A 19,788-nucleotide genomic window follows, 5' to 3' on the forward strand; every position below is an offset into this window, starting at 1 on the left:
AATGTACTAAAATATATTTGTCATTCTGATTATGGGCCTGTTCAGTAGAAAGATCAAGCTTTACAATATCAACCAAATACCTGAGTTTCAGTCTTCAAATCCTTATATTTTAACAGGCTACAGAGCTTATCTCTCTGCAAAACAATGTATAATAAGTGTTTTAATTTTATCAAACGAATTCTGCAACATCTGGTCTCACATTTTAGGATTTTTATACTTTGTTTATTTGTCTGTTTACGACCAGTACAAAGCTATTCCAGAACGCGGAGGCCAGTCTAGTGACAGATTGGTGTTTTTTGTTTTCCACACCGGCTGCCAGATTTGCATGCTCTTCTCTTCTCTCTATCACATGTTCAATTGCCACTTGACGTTCAGCGTCATGCAAACGTTTTTCTCACTAGACCTATTGGGCATCATCATAGCAATACTGGGGTCGTACGTCATAGGTTTGTTTTACGGCTTTTACTGCTACCACCGGGTGCTGCAGTTCTACATGGCCTTGTGCACCTTGGTAGTGGTCGTTTCTATTCCATTGATAATGAGCAAGAAGTACTTGTCTGATTCTGCTACAAAAGTTCGAACCGCCCACCTTTCATCCATTGTTCTTATGGGCTTTCTTCCAATAGCGCATTGGGCCAGCCTGGTTCACGCGTACGAGTTCAACAGAGTGTTTCCAAGCATTTGCTACTTTTACTTGTACATAGGATGCGCGTTTGCGTTCTACGTCAGCAAGTTTCCTGAAGTTTGCAAGCCTGGGTGCTTTGATATATTTGGCCATTCGCACACAATGTGGCATGTCCTGATTGCTTGTTCGTTTGTGTATTGGAGAAACTTTGGACTTGAAATGCTGAAATACAGGACCTATGATCAGTGCCTTTGTAAAGATTGCACTTGAAACTTTGTATTTATATAAACGAATTTTTTTCAGTACCTAAAAAAAATTTAAAACTTTTTTATTGTAGTTCTTTTACTAACTATATGCAAACTTTTTTTTTAATGATATTGTGTTAATTAGTAATGTATTTATAATGTGATTTATATGTTTCTATTGTTCATAAGCACTAAAGCCTTCAAAATCCCTCTTCATAGCGAAAACATTATTATCTTCAAATTGGTTTTAAATTTCTTATGTATTTTAAACTTTCACCTAATTTAAATTTAAACTTGTTGTTACTGTGATTTTATAAATTTAAACTATTACTAAATCATATCGCTTTAATTTTATCCATTTTAAATATTTTTTTTTACTGTTTATCAATTATTTGAATATTGTTTTTATTTATGTTTGTGGACAGGATTGTATCCGATAGTAGAGATTAACTGTGGCTGCTTAATCTATATTTTCTTTAACTTTGAACATATGCATTTTAAAAATTTTGTTTACTTATCTCTTTTAAAAACCATATTAGCAAAAACAAAAGACTATGATTTAAATGACAAAAAAAAGCAAAAAGCAATTTAATTCACACAAAAAATGAAGCACAATCTCTTTTCAATTCTCGTTGTGCTTGTTTCCACACTTTACCACTTTGCACCTTTATGTGAGTTCACTTTCGATGATGTTGCTGCTGTAGTAAACAACAAGGACTTCTCACCAAGCGCTCCTCTTTCAAACCTGCTATGGAATGACTTCTGGGGCACTCCAATGTCCACGGTTGCTTTAACTTAAGATTGTAGTATTTTGTATTATTAGGTTTTACAGACGACCAATTTACTTATATTCTTAGTTTTGTGTTTAAAACAACTTTAACATTTGTACAGTTTGTACTATATAAAAGTTTTCGCAAAGTATTTGAATAAAATGTATTCGCATAATTAAAACTTTTGAACAACTTGAATATAAATACACCGTTTCCTATAGAAGGCAGTAAACCTTTTCATTTATATATTAGTGCAAGTTTGAAACTATTAGATATTCTAAAATAATACCTAAAAAACACATTAACAGGAACACAGCCACAAGTCATACCGGCCTCTCACTACTTTGTCGTTCAAAATGAACAATTATTTTTTTGGAGAAGAAGCTACTTCGTTCCATGTTGTGAACGTTGTTTTGTACTTGTTTGTTTGCACCCTGTTCTACAATTTCGCCCACCAAATGTCAATGTTGCTGTCTTCAAGTGAAGAAAGTTCAAACATGTTTTCACTTTTTGCTGCTCTTCTTTTCGCTGTTCATCCAATTCATGTCGAAGCGGTGAGAGTGTTTTTAGTTATTATGTTTGCATTGCTAGTTTAAGAATTCAACTGTTAAATACTAGTAAGCTTAGAACTTTGAAACGTAAAAGGAATCTTTCCATATTAAATAGTTAAAATATTCTTACGTGTTTTTATTGATTATTCATAGCTTACTCTGAATTTGGTTTGCGCACAGTAAATTTTAGTTGTTTTAAAACGTGTTTAAATATCGTTTTTAGGTTGTATTTAGACTAAAACTTTAAATGACTAAAAATAAGTTTTAATTCTGGTCATACTAATCTTTTGTTTAAGATGTATTAGTTGTAGATAAAAAAATAAAATGTAAAGTGGTATTTTTATAAAGTTTAATTGATAAAATATTGAATACGATTAAAGTAGTTATTAAATTAAAATTCTTATAAATTCGGTTTAATGATTTCATCAGCATTGTTTTATAATATTACTATAGTATATTGATCAGTTTTTTCGTAAACATATATTTTTTTGATTCAAGTATCACATAAATAAAATGATACATAGCACTAAAGTCAATTTTTATTATTTAAATGTAAATGAAATGATTTGTTTTATTTTGAAATATGTACTTTTTTCAGGTAGTTGGAGTTGTAGGCAGGGCTGAACTACTGTCTGCAGTTTTTTACTTACTAACCATCATGTTTTATATAAAGCTTGGACTTAAAAACAAGGTTGGTTTGAATATTGAAGTCTTTTGTTCGTTGGAACTGATAAGTTTTACCTATTTAAATTTTTTATTTGGTTCAAATTACTTACACATTTTTTGTTTTAAAATCAAGTAGTGAGCTGAATAAACGTGCGTGATGGCCGGATCCTGCAATAGGCGAAAGGTTACCAACTAATAAGTTTTACATGAATTGTTCAATAGTTTTTATATTTTTATACTTATCTGAAAGGAGTGTAAATATTGTATATAGTTAGAATGCTTGGCTGTAAGTGTATATAAAGAGAATTTCATAAATTCTTAAATCGTTTTATCTATGCATTTCAAATAAGATTTTAAATTTTTATTTATTTTAAAATTAATTAAATTGAAAATTGTACTAGGGCACAAAATTGCACAAAGACACTTTTGCACGAGGGGATAAAATTGCGCGAAGACAGTTTTGATCGAGCAGACAATTTTGCATGGAGACATTTACGCATGGGCTGAATCTTTTTGTTTTTCATTAATTTTAATTTTTTTTTAAATTTTGATTTGGTTTTATTATTTCTTTTTGCTGTCACTGTTACCCTTAATCCTTACCATCAGTCGGTAACTTTTTTTTTTTTTGATTAATAATTTTTTTTTATATATTAAATATTTTTTTTTTACTCACACTGTTACCCCTAACCCTTAACTTCGTTCTTTAATTTTTTTTTCTTTTTAATTAAGTAATTAATTGTTTTTTTTTTCCTTTTTTTTAATAATAATTTTTATACAATTTTTTATTTTAATATCACTGTTACCCCTAACCCTTACCCAAGGTGAGTATTTTTGTTTTTTTATTAATCTACTTTTAGTTATTTTTTTCTGTTTAAGAAAATAAGATTCTGATTTATTCTACTGTCGTGCAAAAATGACCCTCTGTGCAAAACTGTCTTCGTGTAATTTTGGTGTCTCGTGCAAATTTGTCTTCGTGCAAAAGTATCTTTGTGCAATTTTGTCTTTGTTCAATTTTCACCCTTTCCCGTTTTATACCTAAAACTTCAGTAAACTACATATTACTGTACAGTTTTATTTTTTCTATTTTAGGTGTATGTAAATTATATTAAAATTTAGCAATTGTTGTTAAGTAATTTTATAGTTAGTTTTTTGTTAGTTGTGCACTAATAATAATAATGACCTACTTTTTATGAAGTCATAAGTATGAATATATAATAAGGAGTATAAGATGTAACGTTAAAAAGCGTTAAATCCTAGAGATCCTCATAAGCTAAGCTTATCGGAATATATACCACAGATGATTTTGTGTTAAAACTTTATTCCGACTAACTGTGGCAAGATTTATTGAATATTTTTCCTCACAACCGACGATTCTACTTTATATAACTCTGTCTACTTATGCACTTATTTATTTCACAACATTTTCATATCAATCACAAACACTAAGTTTAATACTATATGTTTTTACTATATGCTGAAAAACTTATTGATTAATTTGTTAAATTTAATATGACGTAACATTTCTGCACAACTTAATTTATGTTTCATTAAAAAAAAAAGCCTATTCTTAGAGCTTTTTTGAGGTTTGTATATGCTTTTATTAAATTTGTAGTTTTTGTAGACAATTTTATATTTTTATGTTTTTATTCCAAATTTTGTTTTTAAACCATAAAGTTCGTTTATAGTTACTACTCACATAAATATTATACATAATTATACATGCTTTTTTTCTATTGTGTGTTAATATTTTATAGACTACGTAGATCAGTTCTTAAATTTATTTGAGTGCAGTGAAACGCCATTAGTCGGAATAAAGTTTTAACACAAAAACATCTGTGGTAATAAGGAGTATAAGTATAAATTTGTTAGTAGTAAGTTATAATTTTAATAATTAAGAATGAACCTTTAATTTGAAAACAATAAGAATAACATTTTTCTGAATTTTTTTTTTGAATTTACATATATACAATATAATATAAGTTCGAAACTAACTTTTATAAAAATATTGTATGTTATTAAATATTCATATACATATATATGTTCAATATTGATTAATATTCTATACTAATTAGTTTTCATGTATATAATCTATACCTTTGTGTTTCAATGCTTTGTTGGTGTAAAATTATTGTAAAGAAAGAATTACAATTTAAATAGTGATGTACCGGACCCGGATCCGGACTTTTTTTTCAAATTAGAATCCGGCCGGAACCGGATCCGGACTTTTTTTTCAAATTAGAATCCGGCCGGATCCGGATATTAGACAAAAATGGCAATATCCGGCCGGACCCGGATAGTGAGTCCGGTACATCACTAGTATAAACTAGCCTGAGTCAGAATGAGGTTTTTAAAAACTGAAAACAAGAACTTTAATCTAATAATAAGTAGAACAGCTAGCCACAAGGTTTACAAGTTTAGGTGTTGTTTACAATTAAAAATCTGAAATCAAGTTCTTGAACAAAATACAATAGAAAATTACAAAATATTGAAAACTGGATCAGCACAAACCCATTCAAAATCTAAAAGAAAACTAGCCTGAGTTTTTATAAAAAACTAAACTAGCCTGAGGCAGTCCAAGATTTTCTAAAATTCCCAAAAATTTTCAAACTAGCAGGGTTGCCACTGTTTACGTCATTAAAACTATCTAGAGTGGGTATAAACAAGCCTGAGTCAGAATGAGGTTTTAAAAAACTGAAAAAAATACTTTTATCTAATAATCAGTAGAACAGCTAGCAAAGGTTGACAATTTGGTAGTAAAGTTGTGGACTGATTGTGGTACACTTAACTTATTAGTACTACCCATCATATTTAAATCCTACCTTATTTAATTAATTTCTAACAAATACTAAATTCTAACTGAGACTACCTTCTATAATCAGACACGACAGTTTCGAGTGATGAATCTTTTATATAAAACACAACAACAAATACTAGCATATACAAAATTATTAATTACTTTGGTAACACTTTAAAAACTGGAAGCTAATTAAATCTATATCAAAAGACTTAAAACAATAAACTAAAAATTAAATAAAACTTTAAGTAAACAGGAAACTGTAAAATTTTTCATAAACTATTAAACTATAAAACCTGGCTTAAATATTTAAACAATTAAACACCAGTTGAAATATTCACTTTTAAAACAAAACACTACTTACAATAACCATTCACAAAAAAAATTCAAGATATTTTGTTGCATCAAGCTGCACACCAAACTAACTAACTGCTTACATATATACTGCCTGTCATGTTCTGATGTTTTGTTGCATCAGTATTTAGTTTGAAACATTTCGTCATATGATTCTCATTGGCTCGTACATTCAACCTTATTAACTCTAAATATTCTCTGAGCTCAACTTTAAACAATAAATAATGCAAGTATTCATTCCAAAGCTTTCAATTTTACAACATATGTAAAAAGTTGCATTTCTGAATTGTTTATTTCATAGTTTAAATGTAAACAAATGTAAATTAGTCACGTGTACAAAATGAGCCAATCACGGTAGGTGTTTAGTTTTAACTGACGAAAATGACTCTTATTAATTTACACAGGGTTTGATGTTGAAAAAATACTTTTCAGTATGCTCTTTTTTACTAACTAGATCTGGGTCCGGCCGGATCCTAACAGAGATCCGGCCGGACCCGGATCCGGACTTTTTTTTAAAATTAGAATCCGGCCGGAACCGGATCCGGACTTTTTTTTCAAATTAGAATCCGGCCGGATCCGGATATCAGACAAATTATAATTAAAAAAAAATGTAGCTGCTACATTCAAAACTTCGTGTTAAGTTCAGAAATTGTTATACTTTATTAGTTTCTTGTGTTTACATTTCAGTTTACAGTGCAAACAATATTATTGCAGACTATGTCCATTATGTTTCTTCTGTTAGGAGCATTTAGTAAAGAGCAAGCCATAACCTCAGCATTTGTCTGTGTATATTTGGAGTTTGTTGTCATAAAAAAGGTAAATTATCTTCATAATCTTTGTTTAATATATAGCTAATTTTTCTTAAATTTGAAACAAAATTAAGCGTTATTGACATTTTAATTAGCACCTTTTACAACTTAAAACAAGTGAAAAATTGAATCTCTATAGCAAATGTTGTCACAGATAAAGTTGAAAGATGTTAAAAGCTTGAAGTCAATTTGGAAGTTTTTAAAAGAAGTAACAGTTCCCATGCTGGTTTCTTGCGGACCACTCATGGTAGCTTGTTATTCTTACATGATTTGGAGGTTCTACCTGATGCAAGGAACTCTTCCCAGCTTTTCTGGTGAGTTGATGTATAAAGGTTAAGCCTGGGTGGTTTATAAAGTGCTTTATTATTGAAAACAACAGTTTTTCAAAAATACAGTCTTAAAACAGTTTTGTTATGTAGTGAACAGTTAAAAGAAAATTTGTTGGAAGTACTTAGCGCCAATTGAATATAAAAATTAAGAAACAAGCAAGTCTACCTAATTTAATTTTTGATTTAATGTAGTTTGTTTATGGAGTCTCAAGCATTTGTTTTTTTATATTAACTATTCTTACAGTAATCAAATTGAGTAAGTTCGATGTTTTATGTTTTGTAATGTGTTGCTGTAAACTGCACTTAACTTGTCTATGGTCAATGAAAAAAAAAAGGTGTTTTTGTGGCTATTGCTTGTATGTTTTTACTGAAAAAAAAACATTTTAGTTTTTCTTATTTGTTTTTTATGCAATAGTTTTGTATATATCGAGTCCTTATCATTTTTTAAATATTAGCGTTAGAAATAATAAGAAAAGTTAGAAATCTTTTTTTTTTCAACTGCAACAAGATTTCTACAAAGCTTAAATATTACTTTATTACATTACCATATATTTAGAGCAGTAGTTCCCAAAGTAAGGGAGCTATATTGATACCCTTGGAACTACTGATTGAGAGTTACTAAAAACCAGTGGAGTAAATGTTAGGCTTGTTTTAAGTATTTTAATGTAAAAATTCTTGTTATCAAATCGAATTCATCTTAATAATGTAAGCTTAAATTTGATATTTAAAAAAGCATTTCAATAAACTCTTATATCATTAAAATTGTTAAGTATTAAAAACAAGAATTTTGCAAATATAGTAACTTTCTCGTAACTTAAATGTCTCATCTTGGTAATACTTTTGAAACTTTTTTTTTAGTTCTAAAAAAGTTGGAGCATTTAAAAAAAAACCTGTAGTTACTTTATCTAGATAAGTATGAGTTGTTTCAGTTTTAAATACTTTTTTAAAAGCTTAGCTGTAAAAATAAAGAGTAAGAAATGTTAACTTGCTTTGTTTATAAATGACACATTTCAGATCACCATGTGTGTCTTTTTTTTTTTGTTATGAGACTCATAGTTATACATGAATCATCTCTTTTGTTTAAAAGTTCTTGTCACCTTTATTGTTTTAAGAATGTAAATATTTTTATAACTTGGTGTAATTAAAAGTATTTAGGTTCAACTGCATTGAAGAGTTAAATCGAAGTTAAAGCTAATAGTTTTTACTAGTAAAAAATATTTTATGGTTTTCTAGTTATGCTTGTATTACGTTAAAAGGTTATTAAACTATTCTAAAAAGTACTATGATAAATTCTTATGACTAGTAGTTGTATGTGTCAAGTTTAAATACTAAACAAGCTTTTTAATAAGTAAACTTAGCAATATTTTATTAAACGCAAATAATCATATGTGTCAAGTTTGAAATTTTTTATGACTATTTTTTGTATATGTCATGTTGAGAATACTTTATGATTAATGTATGTATGTTTAAAGTTGAAAATATTTTAAAACTAATATTTTTATGTGTCATCTTACCTGTTAAAATCTAATTAGATTTTATCACTTGCTTACCTTGAAACAAAAATCACTTTTTTTTATTTGAAATACCCATGAAAAGTATTTTAAAAAGTTTCTTCTTATTTTATTGAGTTTACCAAAAATTTGTGGCTCACAAACGCCAAAAAGTGTTTATGTATAACGTAGTGCTTATATATTACGTTCTATTTATATGTTACTTTCAGATAATTTTAGCAATTAATTCCATCCTTAGGCTTTGTATACTTATTTTTTTATGAAAGTTACATATATTATCAATTAAATTTTTTCTTCTCAGAGCAAGATAACCCTGCTTCGTTCGCACCAACTCCCCAACGCCAGTTGACCCAAAACTACTTGCTGCCCATCAACTTGTGGTTGCTACTGTCACCCAGCAACCTCCTCTGCGATTGGTCGATGGGTACGGTGCCCCTGGTAACCGGTTTCCATGACTACCGCAACGTTTTCACCCTGCTCTTCTATTTGCTGCTTGTTCTGTTAGGTTAGAGTTGGCGCTGCTTTAGTTTATAGTTAAACTTTGATTCTAACTTTATCGAAATTAGAAAAAATATTTAAACGTGTATTATTTTTTTAATATTATTCTTACTTTTAGCTTTACCAGGAATTATTTTACAAAACTGATTAAAAAATTTTGAAAAATTACAACAGTTTTATTTATTTAGATTTGTAAAATATTTTCTAGTTAAGCTATAAGTAAGAAGTTTCAATTTTCAGTTTTGAATATCAGCTCTAGTTATAAAATTTATAACATTTCAAAATATAGATTTAAGTGTTTGTTAACAAAAGATCCTAGTGAAACAAGTTCACTGGAATATAATAAAAGAAAATTATACAGTATTCTTCATTTAATGTACAAACAAGGGTTGATCATGCCAATTCGATCATCAGACCACAAACTTCGGTAGACTGAGACTTATTAGGACTCATCAGTCAGTCACAACCGAAAAACTTGCAATCGTCAATCTACAAACGGTTTATCATGCTTTCACTTGAAGCAACCATTTGCTGGCAATGATCAGCCTGTTTGCTAAAAATTTTTAAGTTTGAACTGTTCTTTGCGATCGAACTCAACAAAAACACTCTCCTTTTTTCAGCTTTATTTCCTTACAAACGTACAATTCACAGTAATCAAGTCGAGAACTTTGAATTGTTTGATTAAAAGCAAATTAAAATGTTGTGCAATTTGCAGCGGTGGCGCGCAACTCCCCAACGACCAGGCTGTCCCTCCTCGTCCTGGCCACCTCCTTCCTCCCCTCCTCCAACCTCCTCTTCCCGGTGGGCTTCGTCGTCGCCGAGCGGTGCTTGTTCCTGCCCTCACTCGGCTTCAGCATGCTCGTTGCCGGCGCCTTCGCGAAAGCACACGAAAAAATGTTGGTTTGTTTATTGGGTTTGATGACAGTGTAGACTAGAGTATTGGGATAACAATGTTGTTTTATGGTATTGATTTTTTAATAGAAGTTGGTAGTTATTTTTGTGCTGCTATATAATTAATAAATATCAGTTTATACCGGCTTAATTGTGTTGACGTAAGAATTTATTTTTAATTTTATTACTATTATCCGCGATAATGTATTAATTTCCAGGGTTGGCATAAAAACTGGAAATACCTGAAATTTAATAGTTTAGGCACAAAAATAGAATTTGAAAAACTAAAAAAATTACTGTAAAAACAAAGAATTTTAACAGTTTACAGATACAAAATAATGAATTTTAGATTAGATACAAAAAATGTATTATATATATTTTTTTATTATTTATATTTTAATCTAAAATAAAACACATTTAAAGTAGTTAACAGTATCTTTTAATTTTTTTTTTACTTTGTTGAAGACAGTTTTTTACCAAAAATTTAATCTTTTTCTAAAAGTAAAAAAACAAAAACTTTTTTATTTAAAAACCTTGTTGAAACTAAAAAACCTGAAAATTATTACAAAAAACTTATGGCAGCACTGATATTAGAAGTTTCTTTATTAGAACGAAATTTACTAATATGTTTTGTAGAGTAGTTATTATTTTAAATTTCAATAAAAACTGTACAGCAAAGATTCAAGTTTCAAAAAGAAGATGCTCTGCTCAGCGTTGGTTTTCATTTTGATTACAAACTCGATTCAAACTGTGCTGAGGAGTTATGACTGGAAAAACGACAGAACTTTGTTCGAAAGTGGACTCAGAGTGAGTTGGTTTTCAAGACTATATGAGATAATTTTAGCTATCCTGCGTACTTGATTATCTGCTGTACGCATCCTTCTTTGTACTGTGATATATTTTTTTGTCTAAGATACATTGATTACTGCTTTTATTATCATTTATTAAAATATATTTTAAAAGCTATATTATTAGTTTAATCGAAGAGAACAAAGCTTTAGACGACAAAAAGTCTTTTTAGTAACTTAGTTTCACACAATTGTTATTTCTGTGTTTCAGTTTTAGTGTTAATTGATAAGATTGAAAAACTGCAATATAGATACTCTCCATTTGTAATTTTTTTTTTGCCGAAGTTTTAACATTATTAAATATACTGCTTTTTTTGTTCTTTTGCTGTCTTGATAAAATAGTTTATTATTTACATTTTAAAATATGGGAAAACAGTTGTATTTACTTTAAACATATACTGCTTTTGTAACAAACAATATAATATGACTGTCCTGTAAAAACCGATTATTATAATAAAAAGAAACTAAATAATGTAATAATTTTTTAAATGTTAATTACAAAAAAAAACAGTCCTATATTCTATAAGCTATTTAATACAACAAGACAAATTGTTTTTACATTAGATAATTTTTTTTTACTTCAAAATAGTATTATTATTATTTAGTTTTTTTTCTAAAGTTTCCAAACAAGTATAACAATTGAAGGTAACTAAAAACAATGCCAAGCTGTGGAATAATGTGGGCCACACTTATGAGCTGGAAAATGATTACGACACTGCATTGAAGTACTACACGAAGGTAAAGAACAAAGTTGTTATTTAACTTTATGTTTATAACTTTAAAAATTTTAAAGTTATAAATCTTAAAGTTTTGTATCATTTATTAGAAATAAGTATGAAATTTACATTAGTATGTATTGTATATTTTCATCGAAAAATACCATAACATTTTAAAAAGCAGCAGTATAGTTGTATATTACAAAAATTCCCTTATAAATAAAAGGCAAAAATATTACATCAGCAGCTGTTAAAAACTTTTGTTGATAATTAATTTATAAAAACCTGTAAGACTCTTACACGACTAGTAATCGAATTTTGACACCAATATTAGCTGTTGGAAAAGGTAAATCTCAAATAAAATATGAATGCAAAATAAAATTTTCAAGGCATCCGAAGTGCAGCCTGATGACGTGGGCAGCCTGATGAACATGGCCGCTTGCCACCGAAATCTCAACCGGCTGTCCGCCGCGGAAACGCACTACAAGAAAGCCAAGTCCGTTCTTTTGAAGGTGAGTGTTGCGTGAATAAAGAAACTGTATAATAGAAATATTTTTGCTTGAAAACAGTTTCATTAATAATATATAAATAACTTCTAGTTTAATCAAAACATTAATACAAGTTTGAGATGATTTCAGGGTGGCCACTAAACCTGGAATTCTGTAAAACCCTAGAATTTTAAACAATTTTCACATGTTTAGTAGTGAAATATCGATTTGACACAAAAAATCTTTTATATAGATCAAATTTTTTTGTCATCATCAAAAATTTTTTTTATTAAAAACACAGTTTAAGTAGCTCTACAGTATATTTTCAATGTTGTTATACTATTATACGCAGTTTTTTACTTAAAGCTTAGTTTTCAACTTAAAATAGAACTTGAAGAAATTCAGAAAACCTTAAAGAAATTGCTAAAAAATTAGTGGCCACCCTGTAAATAAATCTATTCAAATTGTAATTATTTGCACATGTTCGGTCATTTACTAAATGTTCGGCAATAGCCGAACGTTTTCAAGCGTTTAAAAATAATATCGAATAAAGATTCAAAATATAAATTTACATACGCTAAATATGTAACCTAAAACGTTCGTTTTAATTTAACAAATTTTTACAGTCTATCAAAGAAAAGTCTAACAAAGCACGAATTAATCCGAAACACTTGAATGTGTTCATCGCGTTGGGAAACTTGATAAAAATAAACTCTTCGAGGTAAAACTTGTTTTAAAAACAACTCGAAGCATAACTAGTTATATAGTGTAAAAAAATATATTATGTTTTATGATAATAAAAATTGATAAGTTGTTAATAGTAGTTTTGTAATTTAAACTAATTTTTTTACACATTTTTTAGATTTAAGAATAAATTTTTTTTATAACAATAATTGTTTGTTATAGAACATCAATGTCACTTTGTTAACTTAAACTTCAACTATTTACTAATATGAAATATGAATTGTTCGTGTTCAGATTGCACGAGGCCGACTCGGTTCTGCAAGAAGTAATAAGAATGAGGCCTTCATTTTCCGATGCTCATATCAACAGGTTGGTTGATTTGCGCAAAAACTGCTGAAACATTTCTACTTTAAATTCCTGCGCTCACTTTTATTTTTGTACTTTTGTTGAAAGTGCACACTTTTATGATTTTTCTTTCCATTGAACGAGTGTATTTGACTATTTTTAAAAGTTTTAATAGTATAAATTTGATGTCACCAACACCATGAAAAACTGTGCTCATAAACTCACTAAAAAATTCCTTCCAAACTAGATTACTCAGTATAAACAGGGTAAACAGAAGATCGTTGGACCATTTTTATAAATAAAATTAAAGTTTCAGTTTCTTTCAATTAGCATTTAGTCTAACTATTGTTATAAGTAACTTAAAATAAAACATTAAAGTTTTTTTTGTTCTAATGTGCGAAAGAGAAGCGATAGTTCAATTTAATTTTCCGGAAAGGACAAACTCCTGAAGTGGCTCAAATAAATGTTGTTTCACGTTCAAGTTACTCGATACATCTTAAAACCATCCTAAGAATTAAAAGTCACAGCTCGATCAGAGGATGTTGTTGCAGTTTCCTAAGAAACGAATCCGAATGGGGTATATGTAATACATGAGTGTAAGGGGCACCTAGATGAGAACCGTCGTTAAGAATTATCTCCAGTTGCTTCCTGATTTTTAGAAACAGGAAATCAATATTAACATATATCCCTGTTTATTATTATTAATGATTTTATGTTTCAAAGAAATTAAGATAAACATATTTTTTTTTTTCATTTTCTAGTAAGCTTAAATTTTTTTTTATTAAAATTGCTTTCATATTATCCCAAGAACTCACTGTTTACCTTGTATACATTGTTTTTAACATTGCCTTAAATGATTTAATTGTCTTTGTTCGGTTATAAAGTGTTATAAATTATTAATGAGTACCAGTAAATATTTTTCAAAAAATGTTTATTAAGGAATATTTTCAAATCTGTCCAAGTTTTGTGTTTAGTAAAGTATTTTCTGTCCACATGTTAATATTTTAGAACGGCTGGTATAATTTATTACAACTTATTACAATTAATTAAGCAGATTTTTACTCCATAAATCATATTTTTCAATCAAGTCAAAACAAAAAAATATATTATATATTTCTTTTCAGTTATTTTACTTGTATGCTGTTTGTAATTTCTTTTTTTTTTTTGATGCTTTAATAATAAAAATAAATTCACAAATAAAAAATACAGAGGTGAGATTTTGTTGCAAATGGGAAAATACAAAGAAGCAATAGAATGTTACGAAAAAGCACTTAAGCTACCGGATTCACCCAAATCAGATGTCTATTACAACATTGGTAATTGGTTATGTTTATTCAAATGAATAAAGTATCAGGATTGCAAAAAAAAAAACTGGAAATAACTGGAATTTTACAATTTAGAAAAAAAAACATGGAAATTGATAAATTTCAAAATAAAACTGAAAAAACTTGAAATTTTGAACAGAAATCACTAAATTAGAAAAAAAAAACCTGTAACTTTAAACATTTTTTACACGTAACGAATTTAAACTAGGTATAAAAATCTACTAAATACAATAAAATATGTTTGTATCATTACATTTTTTATTATAAAACACATTTAAAGTAGCATTACAGTATCTTTTCAATAGTTTTATTCCATTTAAGACCTAAAATTTAATTATATACTAAAAGTCGACTAAAAAACTTGTGCTTTTGAACACCTTAAAGAATTTTAGAAAACAGAGAAGAATTTTTTTTAAAACTTTTGACACTCTGAAGAATAGAAGTAACTACAATACTATAAACATTTAAAACTAAATTTTTCTTTCCAATTATATAAAAAAATAAACGTGCTTAATAAATTTATAGTTTAGTACAGTCGTTCTTTAAATTTCGAATGACTGTTTTTTGGACGAATAAAAGCTCAAGGTTAAATCGTTTAAGTCAATAAAAAAGTTGATAAAAATTTCTTTGCGTCAACTTTGTAGTAGCAATGTACTAAACATTGTTGTACTTAAATTAAAAAAAGAAATGTTGATGTGATTTTCAAATTAACATTATACAAAGACTTTTTTCCTTAAAGATATATATTTACAAACAACTTCTTTGTAAATATTTTTACTCTTTTATTTTTTATGATTCAAGCAGTTATGTTTTTGATAATTAAAATGATTAAAAGTAGCTAAGTATTTAAAATAGTAAAAAATGTTCTTTTAATAGTTTTTATCATCTAAACTGTCTCAGATGTATAATGAATAACTTTTTTTCTTAAACTTAGAACATAGATCATAGTAAGTTTACATCACAAAAATAAATTTTTCAGTAAACTCACAATCTAACTTAATAATTTTTATTTAACGTTAAGCAAAATTTTCCAGTAAACTCACAATCTAACTTAATTATTTTTTTCCAATATTAAGCAACAATTTAGTTAAACCACCAAACATCTTTGTTTCGACTATAACTACTTTTAACCTCATTGAATTTATACAACTTATTGTTTCAAAACACACGTTCACAGGCATAGTGCACAAACAAACGGGAAATCTGAGTGGGGCGTTTGAAGCGTACACGATGGCCATCCACCACAACTACAACAACACCCAGGCCCTTGTCAATTCCGCGTCCATACTGCTGGTCACTTGCTTGTTTAGTTTGTTTATTTACAAAGCGTTTTGTTGGTCTTTTATTTATTTTTTTATAGTTTTTTAACGTAATGTAACTTTTAAGGCATCTAGCATTTTTGCCAAAGTTTGATTTGCTTTAGTTTTTATTATTGTAAAGTATCGCTGTTAATAATGTCATTGTAGAACTGCTAGTTTTATTTTTGACATTAAAGTTAAACCACCACACTGTAAATTGCTGAATTTAAAATCTGTTCAGTTAAAATTTAAAACTCAACTTTTGTTTTATCAAAACTTTTATTAATTTGAGGTTTTTTTTACTAAAAAAATCTATATAGCTCAAAATTTTGACCTTAGGTCTTTAACTGATTTCCTAGAAAAAATTCTAACATAGAAAAAAACTCAACTTACAAACTTACAACTTATAAAGTTAACAGTATCTGTATAGAAAAATGTTAATTTACGTACTTGTTTTATTTGACTTAACTTAGAAATTTAATAAGTAAAAAAGTATTTTGTTTTATATACTCTAATTGTGAAAATATAAAACCAAAATGAAGCACAAATTTGAAAAGCGTTCAACTTGTTAAAAACGAACTATGTTTCGCTCTGCTATAACTAGCACAAAATAACGTCGTTAGTTTTCAACAAATTTAGTACTTTTCAAATTGCCGCTGTCATACCACACTCCCAACTTATTTCTTTCGGGTCTTATAATAGCAACCAATAAGTTTAGAAATTAGAGCCGAGTTTTTAAAATTTTTTTTCGGTTTAGTGCTAAACGAAATTAATAAACATGTTTTCCTAACTTTCAAAACGAGCAATTTACATATTAACTTTCTGATAAAAATCAGCACCAAAACTTTTCAAATTTCAAACAAGTGTTGCAGGAAACAGGGAAGCCCTCCCACTTGGACCGGGCCGCGACGAGGTTGAGGCGCGTGCTGAGCTACGAGCCCGCCAACTTGCACGCCAAATCCGTGCTCGCTTCCGTGCACCTGGCGTCCGGCGATGTGCACGCCTGTCAGAACGTGTGGAACGAAATACTGCAGGTTCGTGTTTGTTGAACGTTCAGTGCGCATTTTTGTGGCAGATTGAGTTTGTGGTTGAGTTTCGTAATGGTGCCGAGTTTTGTTGTTTTGTCCAGAAATTTTTATATATGTACGCAAGTTTTATCATGATTAAATAGGAAAGTATTTTGTTTTTGCCAGGTGCAGCCAGGCCACAATACAACGCTGTACAATATTGCGCTGTTCCACTATAAAAAAGGTAACTTTGAATATTGTTACTGGAAGTTTTAAAGAAAGATTTCAAACAAACTGTTTTGTATAACAGTTTTACTTTTTTTCGTAATTATAATACCCAGTACACACAGTATGTTTTGTTTTAAGTTTTCTCTGTAGAAATAATTTGATGCTAAAAAGTTGTGCATAATTTAAACTAAAAGTATTTATTTAATTAAATTTTTTTAGAGAAAGCTTGTGATGAAGTTTCAAGAAAGTGCTTTTTTTTTAGTTAATAAGTTAAAACTAGTATTTTACAGAATATACTATTTGTTTATTTTACCACATTTTTCACAGAAAAGTATGAAGACTGCCTTGCTAGTTTGGAAAACTTGCTGAGTTTTCACCCGTTGCACGGACAAGCGTTGTTTTTGAAGGGAGACATTTTACTGAACAAGCAAAACAATGTCCAGTCTGCGCAAAAGTAAACTAATAAATGAAACTATTTTATGTAGTAGTATCTTGTTGTAGTGTGATTGATTATTGCATTTTTTACATTTAAATAAAAAAGTTTTTAGACTGAATAGTTGTTGAGTATTTGATCACAAAAGTTTTCAAATTAAACTGATGCATTTTTTGTTAAATATTAAAAATCATCATTAAATATTTGTACAAATTTCCGTACTTAATGCAATATGCAATGAAAATGCAGTTTAAATTGTAGACCAAGATATGCTTAAATGCAGAAGTTACTATAGTTCAATATGTTCTTACAGTATTGAAAATTTAGTTATGTACCATAGTTGAAATATCATTTTTATTGTTAAAAAGTTTAAAATTCTAAAATTTTATCAAATATTTGCATTTTTTTAAGTTTTAAACCAATGAAGTTTAATGAGGTCAGCCATTTGGGAGAAAAAACCATACTTTCAATAAAAAGTTATAAGAACTTGAAATATACTACTATGCAAATTAAACTTCATGTCAATTTTTTTTTAAATAGTAAAGAAACTTGTTTTAATGAATTTTTTACCAAATTCAGCAACTATTTTTACTCTCCCACAGCAAAAGCGTTTCAGCTAGATCAGTCTTGCCTAAACTTATCCTTAAATAAAACTCCTCACTTTAAAAACACAAAAGTCTCTAATAATGTAACCAACTTTCAGGGTGTACTCGTACATGGCGACGAACAACGTGATGCCGTTCGAATCTTCGTTCAACTTGTGCGTGTGCCACTTCAAACGAGACGACTTGTACCAGGCCGAGTCCTGCTTCGTCGATCTCGCTTTGAAGTTTCCGCGAGACGCCAGAATCAGCGGTTAGTTTTCTTCAGCTTTTTATAAGGTTGGTCACATTGTAACTTTTCGTTTTGATTGTTACAGGTATTACCATAGTGTTTCAGATTTATTTTTTAATGTTAAAGGTTTTATGTAAATGCTAAGTAAAATAACACTAGTGCTAAACAAACGTAAGTTTAAGCTTTTATTTAAATAAAATTTCATTGATAAGTAAATGTTTTTTAGTATTTATGTATTTTTTACCAAGATAATCTTAAACTTTTAGTCTAATACTAAATAAGTTGAATTATTTTTAGACAACAAAATTGTTATTTTACAAATTTAGCTTCTATTCGTGAAAAAATAATTACAGTACTTATCATAACAATTATCAGACACTTCATTCCTTGTGAGAAAGGAGATTGACAAGAGAATTTTGCTGGGAACTTTAGAAGATAGAGACCTGAAAACCGACGTTTACGAAAAAGTGAGTTTTATTAAATTAACAAAGTTGCAACACAACTTACTTCTACGCCTTAAAGTTAATAATAAACAGTTCAAAATTAAGATAATAATTAAATTAAAAAATAAACGATATAATTAAAACAATAATAAAAAAAACATCAAACTGATTTTGACCATGACGTCATAACCACCGCATTCCTCTAACAGGCGGTTTACGGCAAGCAGCGGAGTTCGGAGGAGGAGATCTACGAGTCGGAAAACTCCCCGGACCGAAACAACGACCCCGAAGAGGGAAATACCCCGAACGAGGAAGAGGAGCGCGAGCGGCTGATGCGGAGGGCGGAGAGGATCCATCGCAACTTCGTGGACATCGTCGGCAACGAGGACCACCTCGTGGGCTTGGACGCCAAAATCGAGCAAGCCCTGGCGGCCGTCGACTCCCTCGCGGAAATCGACAGGAAGCTGCAAAATGGCGGGAAAGCTGGGGAAAGCACCGAGAGCGAGAAGGACCGGTTGAAGTCGAAGCTGCTCCGGATGCTGGAAGATTTGGAGTCGAATTTGTGATTTTTATTTGTTTCAATTTGGAAGTTTCTACCTCTTTTTTAAAATAAATAATGAAAAGCATCAAGTTATTTTTAAATACTAATTGTCATCATAGTCATTAGAAGTTTATTACTTTTTTTTTGTTCACCTACAGTTTTTGTGCATTTATATTGTTAATAATTTTCAAAATAACATGTACTGTACATTAACTTGCTTATAATTATTAGAAAATCATGCCTTAGTCATAATAAAAAATAGAAAAAAAATTGTTTAGTTATTTGAAATGGTCAAATTACAATTTTTATTATTTAAAACATTTATACATTTTTATTTTGGTTCACAATTAAAATTAAATATATAGAATTAAAAAAAAACATCTAAATTAAAAAAAAGTTGCATTTAAAAATTCAATGGTCAATGTTATCGTTCTATTTATATCACTTTATTTTCAATCAATATATTTGTATTAGTCTAAGAACAGAATACATAATCAAAAAAAATTTTTAAGGTACTTTTTAATGAAACTGAAAAAAATTAAAACTTGTTTAAGG

At 28.9% G+C, this 19,788-nt stretch overlaps 2 protein-coding genes across 2 annotated transcripts; both read left to right on the forward strand.

Moving 5' to 3' along the window:
- LOC145829451 (progestin and adipoQ receptor family member 3-like) lies at positions 1–1,152 on the forward strand. The gene has a single exon (XM_082937241.1). The coding sequence runs from the start codon at positions 32–34 to the stop codon at positions 893–895; it is 864 nt and encodes a 287-aa protein (XP_082793367.1). The 5' UTR covers positions 1–31; the 3' UTR covers positions 896–1,152.
- A 262-nt stretch (positions 1,153–1,414) lies between these two features.
- On the forward strand, positions 1,415–19,485 carry LOC145849772 (protein O-mannosyl-transferase TMTC3-like). Its single transcript, XM_082954823.1, has 20 exons — positions 1,415–1,654; positions 1,949–2,194; positions 2,790–2,882; positions 6,720–6,821; positions 6,969–7,128; positions 8,956–9,159; positions 9,868–10,048; positions 10,718–10,850; positions 11,537–11,629; positions 11,997–12,119; positions 12,722–12,816; positions 13,074–13,148; positions 14,334–14,440; positions 15,627–15,742; positions 16,620–16,781; positions 16,941–16,998; positions 17,310–17,436; positions 18,119–18,270; positions 18,625–18,716; positions 18,902–19,485. The coding sequence occupies exons 1-20, from the start codon at positions 1,475–1,477 to the stop codon at positions 19,256–19,258; spliced, it is 2,856 nt and encodes a 951-aa protein (XP_082810949.1). The 5' UTR covers positions 1,415–1,474; the 3' UTR covers positions 19,259–19,485.
- Positions 19,486–19,788: the final 303 nt, after the last annotated feature.

The sequence above is a fragment of the Thalia democratica genome, chromosome 2 (assembly GCF_965202585.1).
Source record: "Thalia democratica chromosome 2, ktThaDemo2.hap1.1, whole genome shotgun sequence".
NCBI lineage: Eukaryota > Metazoa > Chordata > Thaliacea > Salpida > Salpidae > Thalia > Thalia democratica.